Raw genomic sequence first — 16,622 nt, 5'->3', positions numbered from 1 at the left:
CTCTTGTTGATGCTTAGGAAGTGATAAGGAAAATTCAAAGCAAAAATAAGGACTTTCCTCGAATAACGAATGCCTAAAGAAGAAAAATGAAGAATGAGAGGATGCCATGATTAAGAAAGAAAAGGATATCGAACAACTGAAGGACTTCCTCGCTCGCCAAGATACAGAACTTGAAAAGAGCAAAGGAAAAATACTTGAACTGAAAGATGAAAAGGTAAAGGCCCATGAAGCAGAGAGAAAGATGAGGAAAGAGCAGGAAGGACGCTTGCGAGCCTCACACCAAGAAGTTTATGTTCCTCGAGCAAGAAATGGCACTCTTGACAACAATCTTGGAAAATAGGAACAGAAAGATAATTTAGGTGTCTAGTCGAAGGTCCAGAAGTTGGACCATCGAACTCAATCACTCCAAAGGGACTTGGCTGAGAAGGAACCGCAAATTGTCTTGTCGAAGGAAAATCTCAACGACGAAAGAAGGAAAATTGGGTTCGCTTGAGAAGAGGCCCAAGAGATGAAGAACCGCTCTGCCGAATTGGGAGGTGGAAGGAAAGCGCCCCGGAACACGACGCAACAGCATCAACAAACGGCCAGCCAAAATCCATCAAGAGATCGGCGAGCTTTGGGGGCTTTTGGGCCTCACCTCTGAAGCTCTTGGACCCTTTCCAGGCCTGCTTCCCCAGCCTGGCAGGATACCTGCCTTCCTCCAAGGAAGCAGCCTCTGGGTCAGACCCTTCCCTTCAATGCTGCCCTCAAGAGACTGGCAAGCCTTGGGGGCTTTTGGGCCTCATCCTTGAAGTTCTTGGGCCCTCTCCAGGCCTGCTTCCCCAGCATGGCAGGATACCTGCCTTCCTCCAAGGAAGCAGCCTCTGGGTTGGACCCTTCCCTTCAATGCTGCCCTCAAGAGACTGGCGAGCCTTGGGGGCTTTTGGGCCTCATCCTTGAAGTTCTTGGGCCCTCTCCAGGCCTGCTTCCCAGCCTGGCAGGATACCTGCCTTCCTCCAGGAAGCAGCCTCTGGGTTGGACCCTTCCCTTCAATGCTGCCCTCAAGAGACTGGCGAGCCTTGGGGGCTTTTGGGCCTCATCCTTGAAGTTCTTGGGCCCTCTCCAGGCCTGCTTCCCAGCATGGCAGGATACCTGCCTTCCTCCAAGGAAGCAGCCTCTGGGTTGGACCCTTCCTTCAATGCTGCCCTCAAGAGACTGGCAAAGATTTTGGGCCTCATCCTTGAAGTTCTTGGGCCCTCTCCAGGCCTGAGCCTGGCAGGAGCCTTCCTCCGAGGAAGCAGCCTTTCGGACCGTTCCCTTCAAAGATGCCCTCAAAAGACTCCTTGAGGGGCTTTTGGGGCCCATCCTTGAGGGGCTTGGGCCCCTCTCCAGGCCCGCTTCCCCAGCCTGGCAGGATACCTGCCTTCCTCCGAGGAAGCATCCTCTGGGTCGGACCGCTCCCTTCACCATACTCTTTGCTTTCTCTTACCCAGCTTTTCAAATATGACACTTGCTGTCTCTGAAGGCTTCCAGACAATTTGAAGCATCTCGGAGATTTGTCCTGGAGACTCTGGAGTTCGGCGCACGTGCAAATGTCATTTCTCTCATTCTTCCAGGAGTTGGAGGCTGAATGATTCCAAAATGTCTTCAAGGAAAATCCAGAAGATTTTAGATCATTTTAACATCGCATTAACCATTACTTCTTCACTTTAATGAGTCGTCTTCTATAATCTTATGGGATTCCATCTTACTGATATATATAGAGATATCTACCAATGACCAGAGAAGACTTCTGGGCATTCTTGAAGACGTCTTTATGACTCCAGGATCCTTTGAAGCAGTCTTCGGCTCCTGAAGCATTCCTAGAGAATCCAATGGGCGTTTCCAAAGGCTTCAGTACCTGGAGATCTCCTTGAAGCCTTCGGGAGCTCCAGAAGCGTCCGGAACTCATCTCCAAGAATGTAGGCTTATTCATCTCTAAAAGCATGGGCTTCTCCCAAAGAAATCTTTGAAGTCTTTCTTCTCTGATTTCTTTTCCATAAAACTCTGTTCTTTAGTATTGTGCAAGAAATCCAAAGGCTACAGAGCCTGGAGATTGTCTTGAAGCCTTTGGAGGCCCCAGAACCCTCCAGAATTCCCAGAAACCTTTGGAATTCCCAGATTTCTTACCGACACTGCGGGGATGACAAGAATGATCTAGACAAGACCCACTTGCAACATAAAAGATATATACATGGAGTTGTGATCTCTATACCAGTATTACCTAGTTCGGTGGTCCTCCACCAGGGCAGTACTGCAAAGCCTTGTAGCCATTTAAAGGTCTGGTAACTCGTAAATTGAACAGGGGCTTACTGCGATTGTGAATTTTTTTTATCCTGAATGTTTAATGATTAAGTGTTTAGCGAACATTTAGGGTTTAGTGAGTAAGTGTTTGGTGACTGTTTATGATTAAGTGTTTAGTGAATGTTCAGTTTAGGGTTTAGAGAATGCTTTTTGAATGTTAGTGAATGTTTAGTGTGTAAGTATTCAGTGAATGTTTAGTGAGTGTTTAGGGTTTGGTGAATGTTTTGTGAATGTTAGTGAATGTTTATTGCATAAGTATTCAGTGAGTATTTAGTGAGTGTTTAGGGTTTAGTGAATGTTTTGTGAATGTTAGTGAATGTTTAGTGTGTAAATATTCAGTGAATGTTTGGTGTTTAGGGTTTAGTGAATGTTTTGTGAATGTTAGTGAATGTTTAGTTTGTAGGTATTCAGTGAATGTTTAGTGAGTGTTTAGGGTTTAGTGAATGTATAGTGAGTGTTTAGGGTTTAGTAAATGTTTTGTGAATGTTAGTGAATGTTTAGTGTGTAAGTATTCAGTGAGTGTTTAGTGTGTAGGTATTCAGTGAATGTTTAGTGTGTAAGTATTCAATGAATGTTTAGTGTGTAGGTATTCAGTGAATGTTTAGTGAGTGTTTAGTGAATGTTAGTGTTTAGTGAATGTTTAGAGTGTAAGTATTCAGTGAATGTTTAGTGAGTAGTTAGGGTTTAGTGAATATTTTGTAAATGTTAGTGAATGTTTAGTGTGTAAGTATTCAGTGACTGTTTAGTGAATGTTTTGGGTTTGGTGAATGTTTTGTGAATGTTAGTGAATGTTTAGTGTGTAGGTATTCAGTGAATGTTTGGTGAATGTTTAGGGTTTAGTGAATCTTTTGTGAATTTTAGTGAATTTTTGGTGTGAAAGTATTCAGTGAACAATTAGGGTTTAGTGAATGTTTTGTGAATGTCAGTAAATGTTTGGTGTGTAAGTATTCAGTAAATGTTTGGGTTTAGTGAATGTTTTTGTGAAGGTTATTGAATGCTTAGTGTTTTTGTGAATGTTATTGAATTCAGTGAATCTTAGTGAATGTTTAGTGATTCAGTTAGAATTATTGAATATTTATTGTGTAAGTATTCAGTGAATGTTTACTGAGTGTTTAGGGTTTAGTGAATGTTTAGTGTGTAAGTATTCAGTGAATGTTTACTGTGTAAGTATTCAGTGAATGTTTAGTGAGTATTTAGAGTTTAGTGAATTTTTTGTGAATGTTAGTGTTTAGTGAATTTTAGTATGTAAGCATTCAGTGAATGTTTAGTGAGTGATTAGGGTTTAGTGAGTGTTTGGTGTGTGTTTAGTTAGTGCTTATGGTTTATTGAATGTTTAATAAAAAATATTTTGTGAACGTTTAGTGGGTGTTTAGGGTTTAGTGAATATTTTGTGAATGTTAGTGTTTAGTGAATGTTTAGTAAGTATTCAATGAATGTTTAGTGAATGTTTAGTGAATGTCTTGTGAAAATTAGTGTTTAGTGTATAAGTGTTTAGTGAGTGTTTAATGAATGATTAGTGAATGTTCATTGACTGAGGATTTAGTGTTTAATGAGTGTTTGGGAATTTAATGAGGATTTAGGGTTTTAATGAGTGATTAGTGAATGTTCATTATTTAGTGTTTAATGAGTGTTTAGGGTTTTAGTGAGTATTTAGTGTTTAATGGTGTTTAGGGTTTAGTGAGAGTGTTTAATGAGTGATTAGTGAATGTTCATTGACTGTTTAGTGTTTGTTTGAGTGTTTGGGGATTTAATTAGAGTGTTTTAGGATTTTAATGAGCGTTTAGTATTTAGTGTTTAATGGGTGTTTAGGGTTTAGTGAGTGTTTAGTGTATAGTGAGTGCTTAGTGAATGTTTAGTGAGTGTTTGGTGTTTAATGTATGTTTAGGATTAAGTGAATGTTTATTGAGTGTTTGGGGTAGAGTGAGTATTTAGTGAGTGTTTAGTGTTTTATGAGTGTTTAATGAGCGTTTAGTGTACAGTGAGTGCCTAGTGAGTGTTGAGTATTCAGTGAGTGTTTAGTGTCATTGGTGTGAGTGTATAGTAAGTATGAGTGTTTAGTGTGTGCGAGTGTATAGTAAGTGTGTGTGTGTAGTGAGTGTAAGTGTACTGTGAATGTTAGTGTTTAGTGGTTGTACATAACTGTTTAGTTAGTGTTAAGTGGCTATGCAAAGAAAGTCCTGTAATTTACACGAATCATTTATGATAAACTCTGCTTAGATCCAAGAGCAGATGCTTAGCCCTTGATCATAATGGTTGGAGTGCTTAAGCCAACCTGTTTTTGGAAGGTAATTTTTCTCTCTGAAATTGGGTCAAGTAATAATAATAATAATAATAATAATAATAATAATAATAATAATAATAATAATAATAAAGCATAGTATTATGAGCTGGACCGAGACCTTTCATTATGGCCGCCGGAGGTCACACGCTCTATGGCAGTTACTGACTTGTTCGGCATTGCATCGAAGTATCGATAATTGAGACGTTGATGGAGATCGTCTTCGATGTAGTGTGGTATTGCCTTGACCTTGTAATGGTTTAAGTGAGACGTAGCCGCCAGGTTACAAGAACTGGGGACTATGGACATTTTATGAAGCACCGGTAGCGTTTTACGCTCTTATAACCAAAGAAAGCTAGAGACGAGTGGGAAGACTCTGGTGACAGTTGATTACCGTTGGTACGTAGGTTTGTGCACGCCTTCGAGGATTTCTGCACGTGTTACTGTATGTTATGTTGTAACTGCCCTCACTAATACTGGTGTATTGTGTCATTTGCTTTGCAAATGTTTAGAGACCTCTCGTGAGGAGAAAGGACCATTCTTCCTACTGTGAGAGTTACCGCAAACTGCATTTGAAGATTCTTGGACCTACCGGAAGTTAAGCGTGCTTTTCGAGACTTAAAATTTCTCAGCAAGATACATATGTGCATGGTTTGGATGTTATCAAGACTTTAGGACTTGCTATTATCAGTTTAATATGTATAACTTTAAGTATTCATGTGTTCACTAATTAAGTATTAGTACTTATATCAATAATTAACAAATTCATTAATATTGACTCAGTTTTTATCCATAAGGTTATATTTTACTGAGTTGTCCATGGAACATTGAGAACGGATATGTTTTGTATAAAGAGAACGGATATGCTTTGTATAAGGAACCTAGTTATGGGATAAGAAGACCCTTAACATACGGAATTTCTGCTGTTAGCAGATGGAATTGGTTTTATGAAGTTTGTCAGTAACTCATAGCTAGGAACTTTCACCTCCTGTTAACAGACAGCTCGAAATTTTATTTTTTTTTTTAGTTGGAAGTATGGAAATTTTAAGTCATGGGTATTTTTTGCATAGAATTGGAATATCTGTTTACTTTGAGTAGGGTGTAGTCAAGTTAAGTTTGTCAGGTATGTTGGTTAGTTTTGTTACTTTTAGGTTACTCATAACATAAGCAGCGTATTTATGATGCCTATCCGCTAACATTAAGTTTGTATGTTGCTCTATGAACACAAACAACAAGTTTGTTAATCTATGAACACGGGCAATGAATTTATGAACACCGTCAATGAGTTCGTTACCTTCGCAGGTGTTAAGCACTTCACCCAAAGAGACAAGTTTTCAAATATTGCTGAAAGCACTACTAACCTCCTTTGAGAATTAAAAAATAAATAAAAGAGACACAGACAAAAGAACCTTCTGTGACTTACAACAGATTCTAAAAAATTATGATTTTTGCACAGCACTTGCTGAGCCAGCGTTCGACTTACAGCTCTTGACGTCATCCCGCGGCATCTTGTGTTTGTTCTCCAGCGCGGCAGCAAGTTCACATTTCTCAAATATCTTTGCCAGGGTGTTTGACGAGACCGCTGAAACCACTATGATGATGCTGAGCAGGTTCCTGTCGGAGAGGGAGACCAATGAATTAGCAAATAAATTTTCGTAAACATGAATATGCTGATCGAATTATACCGAAAAATATTTTCAGCTATTGGCTACAGAGTTGCCAGGGCAGGAGTATCGAAAGCTGTTGGCAAATTTATTAAAGCCATTTAGAAGTTGAGGGCAATGAGCAATGTGGAACACGGCAGAAAGCTGAAGGTTACAAATTGTTTATAAGCGTATTCTGTCCTGATGCTATCTATCGTCCCTCTCTGTCTTTCATGATGATGATGTTGCCCAGAAAGTAATGACATTGAAAGAATTCTTCATTGTATTTGCTCTAGTTTTCTGTTCCTCTGTAGTGATCGTAAATGCCAAGAAATACCGATTAATACAAATGGCTCGTTAAGATTTTACTAACTCTGCAGTCATTGAATTACTGTGAAACCTAGAAGAGCTTGAGCGATGGCATGGCAACTTGCCAGTTCATGAAAAAGGAATGACAACAAAAGAAACAGCGATTTTAAAAAGACAAATCGTGGTGTAACCTCGATATACAAAATAGTTTATAAAACCGTCAGCACTAATAACATCTACAATAACTTTCATTTTATTGGTTCAGTATCGTCAAGAGTCTTCTGCCTGTATAAATATGTATTTAGATAAACCAAAACATGCAAGCTTTTTATTCATAGACCATGTTGCCTATTCTACTATCTTGCGCATAATTATATCTATATACTGTATAAATATAAACATAATGTTACAAGAAATGAATTGCTAACGTCTGTAAAATTAAGTTTCGCGTACATATTGCCAGCGCGTCCTGACATTCCTCACCTCTCCTGGTCAAGTTAGAAAGTTACGTTCAGCACATTGGGCTAGAAAGTAAAATCGATCGGCGATGGTAGGAGAAAAGCTTACTGAATTTGCTCAGCTCAAAACCGCCTCGCCTTGTCAACCGACATCCGACGATACCTAATCAACTAAATATGAGACAAGTAAAAAACAGGAGAAATTGTTCAGGAAGTGACGACCAGCAACCAGTACAGCCTACCCTTATATGGTTCCACTGGTTGCAATCTGGATCGCTTATTATATTAGGTCACTGCACTGGTCTCTCTCATTTTTTTTTTTTTTTGTTCTTCGTCCGTTTTCTTTCTCCAGACCTGATTCTCTCTTTGTCTTCTTCGCATAAGCTTCTTTATTTGTTTTCATGAGCATATTCTTCGTATAACTTGCATTCTTTATCTGTAGCGCTTATTTTCATATCAAAGAGAGCAAGAGTACGGAACTGGAAATACTCCGGGCTTCATCCTTCACTTCCTATCATTTCCTATCCTGCCCCAATGAATGAAGCAACCCTCGTGTGTCTGACCCTTCAGGGCAACAGTCAAGGGCGTTACCGTTGTACTTCACATTCTCACAATTGCCATAAGCTGACAGGTACCACACGTTCAGTTTCCACCTCCTAATTTGTGACTCCTTTCATCAGAAAGCATAAAAAAACATTTCTTATAAGAACAATTTTTTGCCAGAAATCTACGATAAATAAGTCATGATTCTCTTATAGAGAAGTAAAGATAGGATTTTGTAAGTTCTCGGTGATTCCAGCGGATTTTGTTCGTTAAATCTAGTGTCTAAATTATAGCACGGTGTGGCATACACATCACATCACGAGCTACCTCGTATCTTATTGCTAACTTTCTCTTGTTTGTTTGTTTTGATTTTTAAGCTTCATCGCTTTTGTCCTCACGTTTGCTTCTTTTACCATTTCGATGGAGATCGGAAAAAAGTTAGCTATCCGTATCCTAAAGGACGCTCTCTCTCTCTCTCTCTCTCTCTCTCTCTCTCTCTCTCTCTCTCTCTCTCTGTAGTTCTACTACATGCTGTGTTTACGAATGCTATATTTAAAGCCATATCACAGATTTGAAATACAAAATATACCATCTTAACTTTTACAACTCTCATAGTGTGATATCTTCTAAGCGGGCATTTACAGTAGTATGCAGTAGACCAGTCTATCATCATTTATATTACACAGCGACCCAGTTAACTGTTAACTAGACCAGAGACAAAGCTTAGCTAGTTCCGCTTCGCAAACTAGAATAGTAGGTGTTGGGTACAAATATCTCACTCGCCTACTCTTTTATTTGAAATGTTAAAAGCGGAAAATAAATAAAAGAATGCTTAAGAGCGGGTTGATCTTCCACATTTTTTTTGTTGACGCAAGTGCCAATTATAGCTTGTCGTTTCCTCTTCCCATACAAAACTTGAATTTCGTGCTAAATATAACCTAATTGGCGAGGTCAACTGGTACCGAGGTGAGCAACCCCGTTATATGTAACTGGCGAAAAATACAAGTATGCAGCAGCTGTTAGATTCCAACTCACAAACAGATATCGCAGACCTAATTAGAAGACAACCATTCAATTGGAACGATTCATCAGTTCTGAGTTTTCGAACTCAACGCAAGTTTTTTTTTTTTTTTTTTAAGTTTGTTTGAACGCAAGGATTCCCTGGTGAAGTGCCAGAAGCACCTCTCGATTGTGCGGTAGTTTCCTGAAACAGATTTATAGCCGTCCAGAACTCGTTCCCCGTTTGGCAGCTGTTGAAGAAATATCTACGCCTTTTTTCGAAGTTTATTTGAACGTGCGCGGTCCCCTTTGGAATAATACTTGTCTCTCTCAAGTAATTATATAAACATTTTAAATCCTCAGACAGGAAAAACATGTTAAAATCAATGACTTCGTCTTTAGTACTTCTGGGGGTTTTATTTACTAACCTACAATATTGGCTAAGACTCTTTTTCGTTTTGAGAGTAACCTTTCCATTTTTTTTTTTTATATTTCACCAAGTAAAATAATGGAAACTCGTGGTAATAAAAAGGAACGATTCAGGATCATTTTGCTCCCATTGTTCAAAATAACTTTCTGAATCTTATTTTCATCAAGGGAAATTTATTTACATAGTCCGCCCGTTTGATTTTAGTTCCCTTATTTATGGACATAGCCTCGGTTTTCGAGGAACGGGTCATGTTATTGATCTACTGAGAACTACTGAGAAACTTTGGCAGTTTGTCGTCTTCCCCCTTGTCATAAATGTCAATGATTATCCGAAAGAATCTGGAGTGAAAAACATCCACCTGTTTAATGCTCTGTCTATCGTGTGTGTGTGATTATGTATATATATATGTTACAGTCAACATGCGTAATCAGTCATTACGCGTATGACTGAAATTTCAGTCATCACGCGTAATGCACTTAAACAGTTGATCCCCCGTAGGAGCTAGTACTAAACACGGCGAAACAGTGAGTCACCTACACTGTTTCGCCGGGTTTATTACTAGTCCCTGGGGGTCAAATGTATTTCGCCGTGTTTAGTGCTAGCTCCTGGGGGATCAAATGTCCCAAGTGCATTACGCGTGATGACTGAAATTTCAGTCATTACGATTATGTAACATATACTGATTATATATATATGACTGTAACATATATATATATATATATATATAGATATATATATATATATATATATATATATATATATATATATATATATATATATATATATATATATATACACACTGTACATATAAAAGAATGACTAAGACACTTTAAGGCAGTTATTTAACGTCTTTAAATTGGATCAATAAGTATTTTCAGTTTAGGAATATAAATAAAAAGCATTAGTCAATGGGGTGGAAGCATCTGAAGGTAGAATTGCGTGTACCAGCAGCAAAAATATAAGTTACAGAAAAAATGTAAAAAGAATAAACTTTACTAATGTTTTTCTGAATAATCCTAGTAAGAGACCTGGAGAATTTCTTGAAAATTATATAGCCTACATATATTCCCGAACATCAAGCTACAAATGTCGCTTAATATCTAGTTCACTCTACTTCAGAAGGGGAATTATACTTGAAAAGTGATTCATCACCTAGGAGATTCGAGTGCCCGGCAGTGACAACCTCCGACTTTAGTGATGATGATTTTACCACAGGGCTGTCAAGAGAGGTACAAAAGCTGATAGCAACTGTGCCGTACATATGTCCAACAATTTCAGGTTGTTGTACCTAGAATGAACATCAACCCACCCTCCCCATGACAGCCCATTGATAATATTAAAACTCAAATACCTATTTGTGAATTTTTATCACATCACTAGCATTTTTGCCACTCACAAACATTAAGCTACAAATGTAGTTTAATATCCTATTCGCTCCTCCTTGAAATAACACCGAAGGTGATTCGTCACCTGGGATATATATATATATATATATATATATATATATATATATATATATATATATATATATATATATATATATATATATATGTATTTATATCTATATTATATATATATATATATTCCTTAGTAATTATAAAAATAACTGAAACAATCATACGAGAGAGATTTTTAATGCATAATCTGAGGGAACTACTAATTGATTAAGTGCCAAAAATGGTTAAGAATACCCGGGTAATACTAATATCCAGCGGCCAACAGAGAAAGACTATGACGTAATACTTATATGGTATTCGTCCTTGGCTTGGAACCTTCAGTCGTCATTAAAGCTCTAAGAGTATGTTCGTATAATTTTTTTTTTTTTTTTTTTTTTTGAGGTAAGAAGAGTTTGGCCATGAATAAACTCTTGCTACCGTCTGTCGCTCTCCTTCATCTTTAACAAGAGCGACTTTATGACAAGACCTTTGTCTAACGCACAGCTGAGGTTAAGAAATGAATGGATAGATAAAAAAAAAAAAAAAAAAAAAAAAAGACGGCCAGACGGAAGACACGCGCTGGTGACCTCATGCCCTGGAATCGTTGTGCCCATCAAGCTACTGGCTCAAGATTGCAAAACCCGAGTTTCTCGCCTGCAAAACGAGTAAATCACGCTTTGCTCTTCGTTCATGGAAGAGGAAATTTGGGAAAGCTACTGTTCTCGAACGACTTTCACTTTCTTTGAAATACTAAAAGGAAACTTAGTGTTAACTAAATTGTCCAATAATTCTTGTAGGCCCCAAAGACAGCCAATGAGCTTCCAAATAGTTTCAGGAAGATTAACGGGCCACCCCAGACCGTTAAGGTCAAGTTGGCAGGATAGAAAATGTATCTGAAAAAGACCGGGGAAGCTGAGAAGGAAGGTGTGAGGGCGGGAGGGAGACATAAATCCTCGAGACGCTCTTGCCAGGAAGCGAGTGCCAAGGTTGTCTGGCGGCACCTGCGGGTGGATGCTTGTTGCCATGCTCCAGTTTCACAAACCTCGGCTTTGTGCAACTGCTAGGGAAATGTAACATGCCTGGCACTGATCGGTCTGCGGTGGAGGTAGATTTTTCTCTGGTTTCAGAGATGAGGCAAAATATATTGTTTCTTGGTTGGTCACCTTGCAAAAACACCCCATTGCAAAACATCAGGAATGATAAATCTAACTTAAATTATTCACCCCTTAGTTATTAGAACATATGAATCATAAAAATGTAATATAATTCATTTACCGATTTACATCCACGGCATCCTAGTCCTAAACAGGAAATAAAACGCCTGTTGGGGAGAGAGGAAAACAAACAAACCTTAAAGACTGAGAAGCGTAAATTTCTAATATTGTCTATCTGAGTGTAGGAAAACATTAAATTAAAAGTTTCTCAGTGAGGGAAAATATGTTTTTTCAACGGATGTAAAACAGAAAAAGGTTTATTACAGAAGGGAAAAACTGTTCAAAGCCCATGGTAGGAGGCTAAACACCGATTCTTCAGCAAATTAGCCGTTCTGGAATTAATTCATTAGATTGTCATTAAGAACCTGCCGCGTTACTTAAATTTCGAAGACTTCTAAGATTGTGTAGATATTTGTTCTTTGCACAGTAAAAGGGGTTTTTAGGGTAATTTGCAAATTAACGCACCAAAATAAATATGGCCATGAGAAGCTCTCCTTAAAAATGTTTATGCTTCGAGACGTCGAGGAGCCCTAGGATATTTTTTGTGAAAAACTGTTTACCGAACCAGGAACAGGAGTTTTATGAGACTAGGTACGTTAGTATCCTGTAACCTGTTGCTTAACCAAACCAGTTTTTAAGAGGTCATGCGGTCAAAATTCAAGGTCGAAGGATTCTTGAACAGCCGTGTAAGTGCCCTGAATCGTCATTTATGAGAAGAGTCAACTTACTTTAGGACGAAGTTCACTAGTGCAAGCGTAGCTTTCACTTTGTTGATATTCAGTCGTTTCATCACTGCGTCAAGTAAGCGCAAGGTTTTCATCGCTGAGCAGTGAAACCCCGGGAATATTTCCTGTTAATTTCACCACTCACAGAGACTTCGATTTATTACTAAGAAAAAACACGTCTAATGCTTGGGTCTTGAAATAGCTACGGGCCTTCATACTTCTTACATACTGGGTCATCAGTGGCTATAATGACATAAACCACACGCAGTGATAATATGAGACATTCAAGGTCTAAATTGCACTGCTAAAAGATTAACGAACACTGAAAATGATAGACTACAATCCTAGATGGAATTCGTGAATCTACTGCTTCACCTTTATATATATATATATATATATATATATATATATATATATATATATATATATATATATATATATATATATATATGTGTGTGTGTGTGTGTGTGTGTGTGTGTGTGTGTGTGTGTGTGTGTGTGTTAACCCTGCATGATGTTGTCGGCGGCATTTCCGACTACCAAGATAAAAGAACCAGGTTCAAATCCTGGGCGAGTGAGGTTGGAAAGGCATGCTTCTTGAAACCCTTCGTGCATGTGTGATTGGTGTCAACAAGGGTGGAAAACCTCATGGCATTTGCAGCCTTACAAACCAAAAGAATTCCTGAGGACCGGAAGGCTAACACCTTCTGGAGCCATCCCACATCTTTCGAAGGGTTACAAAGGGTTGTTATAATTTAGTGGTAATGTTATAGGTGAAAGAAGAGATAAGATTGTGAACTCTTGTGCTCATTTCTCAATGTATTTTCAGGGAGAGCACTCTAGCATCAAATATTCCTGGGCTAATCCTGATCATTATAAGGAAGCATCTTATGTAACCTTTGCTTCAGTCGTCACTGTTATTATTATGATAATCAGGACAGAAATTTTCATGATTGAAAAGGCAGTTTATTTCGAAAGTAAATTGTAAAGATTATTATTATTATTATTATTATTATTATTATTATTATTATTATTATTATTATTATTATTATTTAATGGGATCTCGCTCCGAAATCGTAAACAAATGATTGAAGATTTATTACTATTAATATTAATATCATTGTACGTCAAATAAGACATTTTTGTTTCCTCATTCAGAGATATTTTCAGATAAATAAATCGGGCGAATTTTCTGCAATCCTGTGTTCTGTCTTTCTGAAAAAATATTGAAATTTACTGACCTAGTTTTAGTCATTTTATTTCACTTTGGTTGGTTGATGTAGATCAAGCTCGTGCCCTTGTCCTATGGCAACCTGCAACTGCTGCAATTGCGGCAAGGTATGGAATGGGATTCGGAGAGCTTGTGCCGACCTCTAGGAATCGTAACAACCAGGACCCAGATCCTTTGTCAGTGATATTTGACTTCTATTTAAACAGAGAATATCCTTCACAAAACTACGCAGATTTTCTGCGTTTGGCCCTATATTCGTAAACCTTAAATTGGAAACTTTTTTGCCAGGTTTAAAGCACGTTTGCATATTTTACATATATGGTTGCCGATTGACGAGTCTTTTTTTTCTTAGCCAAGAAAATTTTTACTTAATATTGTCTCTTACGCGATACTCTCTTTCCCCGAACTTGAGCCGTGCTAAGTTCAATACTTCCCTGTCCTTAAATGCCGAGGAGAGGAACAAGGCTTTTCGGTTAACCTTGAAAAGAACGTGACAAAAGGGGTTATTAAACAAGTTCCGTCGATGATTGCTGCAGCCAGCAACAATCAATGCGTAGACTCACCTCATAATGGAAAAGATCTAAGGGTAACTGATGAAAAGTAATGAACGAGTCACTCTTCGACAATCTTCCTCTCTGTCTTGCTGTCTTCAACGTATAAGCGGGGCACGACCGCTCACTTGAAGTTAATCCATACGACTGACGAGAGTGCGCTTACGGCCCGGTCTTTTATGCAGTTTCTAATGTTGTTCCCCAAGGCGAGGATGAGTTTCTCAAGTATTTGAGGAAGCGGTTGCAAAGGAGCGGCTGAGTGAGGCTTGTATTCTTCCCATGATGTTAATTTCTAACTATAGGATAAAAAAAACTGTAGGGTATCATGAAACTCAAAATTTAATTGGGTACTTGTTTGTATGCCACTCAAGTGCGCCTTCGGTAGTGCTTACACACACACACATATATATACAATATATATATATATAATATATATATATATATATATATATATATATATATATATATATATATATATATATATATATATATATATATATATATAACTTTTGTCAGATACACGCTTGGCTTTTTATACAGTCACAAATATTGCGACTGATTTAATAACAAGTGATGCGATCTAATGAAATACACGCCGTGCTTACATTATTTTTCATCCTTGCCTTATCCAATTCGTGCATTGCATCGAATTTGTACGTAATGTATAGTATCTTGTTTTTAGAAGTGAGAATAGAGTATGTGGTATTTCCCATACGACTGACAATCTCTATCACCAACAGTGGGATTCAAAAGCCTTTTGTCACAAATTGTGAGATATATTTTATCACTGACGAGACATGTCTGCTAAATCCTTTCTTTTCTGTCTTAGAGATTAGAGTTTAAAGAATAATGGTAAAAAATTCATGTATGCTCTACTTTATAGCTCATTATATGTTTAGGACTGTTTCTAAAGCAACTGATGCCTAAAATATGGTCAATAGGTAACCTAAAAAGATCTTGAAATTTCAACTTCACCGAGTGTACGTGGTTATGAGTAAAGCAGAGTTATATTAGTTATGTTTTTGGATATGTCGAAAGTTACAGGATAAAAAAGGAAATGCTTTAAACGTCAAAGCTGAACTTTTTCTTGGAATGGAAAGTTCACGACACTAGCCCAGGATGTACTGCCACTGAGACGATTGAAATGTAGCTTAAAATAACCATCTCTAGTGGGCTTCCTTCCTTTCGTAGAAGTTCAATCGGTATCCCGTACTACACTGACCTATAAGCAATGATCTCTCTCTCTCTCTCTCTCTCTCTCTCTCTCTCTCTCTTATGCAGATTTGTAGGTGTACTTATACACGTAATTCTGTTATTTGCGCATTCCTTGTAAACATTTGTTGAGAGGGAGACAGACAGACAAAGAGTGCGAGAAAACACATGCACATAAGTGTCTTTCTGATATAGTATGTTTGTACAAAGTAGTTTTTCATTTATATATATGTATATATATATATATATATATATATATATATATATATATATATATATATATATATATATATATATATGAAAACCACTTTTATACAAACATAGTGTATAAGAAACTTATGTACATGTGTTTTTTCACACTATTTATACACTATTATATATATATATATATATATATATATATATATATATGTGTGTGTGTGTGTGTGTGTGTACGTGTGTGTACGTGTGTGTGCGTGTGTGCGTTTGTGAAAATGCCATAAGAACCACTATATAAGAAACGATATAAAAATCATAAAGAAAAAAAAACAGGTTTTAAGAGCAACTAAAAAGCCATAAAAAATGCGTTGCTCATAAATATGATTTGTATGATCACCTGCACAGAAATTTTCGCAATAATATTTTTTATATTCTTACACTTCCACATTTATGCATCTATTTTTTTGAAATTTTTAGTATTAACGTATTAATGAAGTATGATGTAATCATTCTTAGGCTCAACGGGCCTTGAACAGTTAAATATGCAATTTTGAAATTTAAGCAAAGAAACTTTGGCTGCTGAATGTGGATTCATTCAATGAAGCTCTTGGTGGTTAATTTTTCTTTAGGACAGATCAGTAACTGGTCTGTAAATAGAAAGGGCACATGTGGTGAGACCTTTGGCTGTAGATTTTCTGTCATCACGACTTTTAGATATCTAGACGTAAACACTGTAACTAGATGTAGTCAATAATATACCTTAAAAATGGATAAATAGAAAGTGAATTGCAGCCAACAATGAGAAAATCTGAAGCAAAACTTTCGTGCTACTTTGCCTAACTAAACACTATAATTAACTCACAGTACGGCGTCAAAAAAAAATTCAAATAGCGTATTCCTCGTAAGTCTTCTAAATTCTTTTTTCTTTAGAACAAGTGTAGTGGTACAGGTTTTACTATTGCAATACTTTTCAAAAATAATCTAAGGCATGAACATCTATCAAATGAACATTGTAATGTTTAAAACAAATCGAAAAATTATGCATTCTCCAAATGGCTATGATTTCCTATGGTC

The 16,622-nt window shown here is 37.3% G+C and overlaps 1 protein-coding gene across 1 annotated transcript in view; it reads right to left on the bottom strand.

Moving 5' to 3' along the window:
- The window catches only part of LOC136839023 (lysozyme C-like), a 34,366-nt gene extending 20,076 nt beyond the window's left edge, over positions 1-14,290 (bottom strand). Inside the window, exons 1-2 of the mRNA XM_067104694.1 lie at positions 14,151-14,290; positions 6,084-6,214 (exon numbers count right to left, since the gene is read on the bottom strand). Of these exons, the coding sequence (XP_066960795.1) occupies positions 6,084-6,214; positions 14,151-14,155 (136 nt within the window). The 5' untranslated portion in view covers positions 14,156-14,290. The remainder of the gene's footprint in view (positions 1-6,083; positions 6,215-14,150) is intronic.
- Positions 14,291-16,622: the final 2,332 nt, after the last annotated feature.

This window comes from Macrobrachium rosenbergii, chromosome 5 (genome assembly GCF_040412425.1).
Source record: "Macrobrachium rosenbergii isolate ZJJX-2024 chromosome 5, ASM4041242v1, whole genome shotgun sequence".
Taxonomy (NCBI): domain Eukaryota; kingdom Metazoa; phylum Arthropoda; class Malacostraca; order Decapoda; family Palaemonidae; genus Macrobrachium; species Macrobrachium rosenbergii.
The sequence above is the reverse complement of the archived record's forward strand: the minus strand, read 5'-3'. Positions and strand labels throughout refer to the sequence as shown.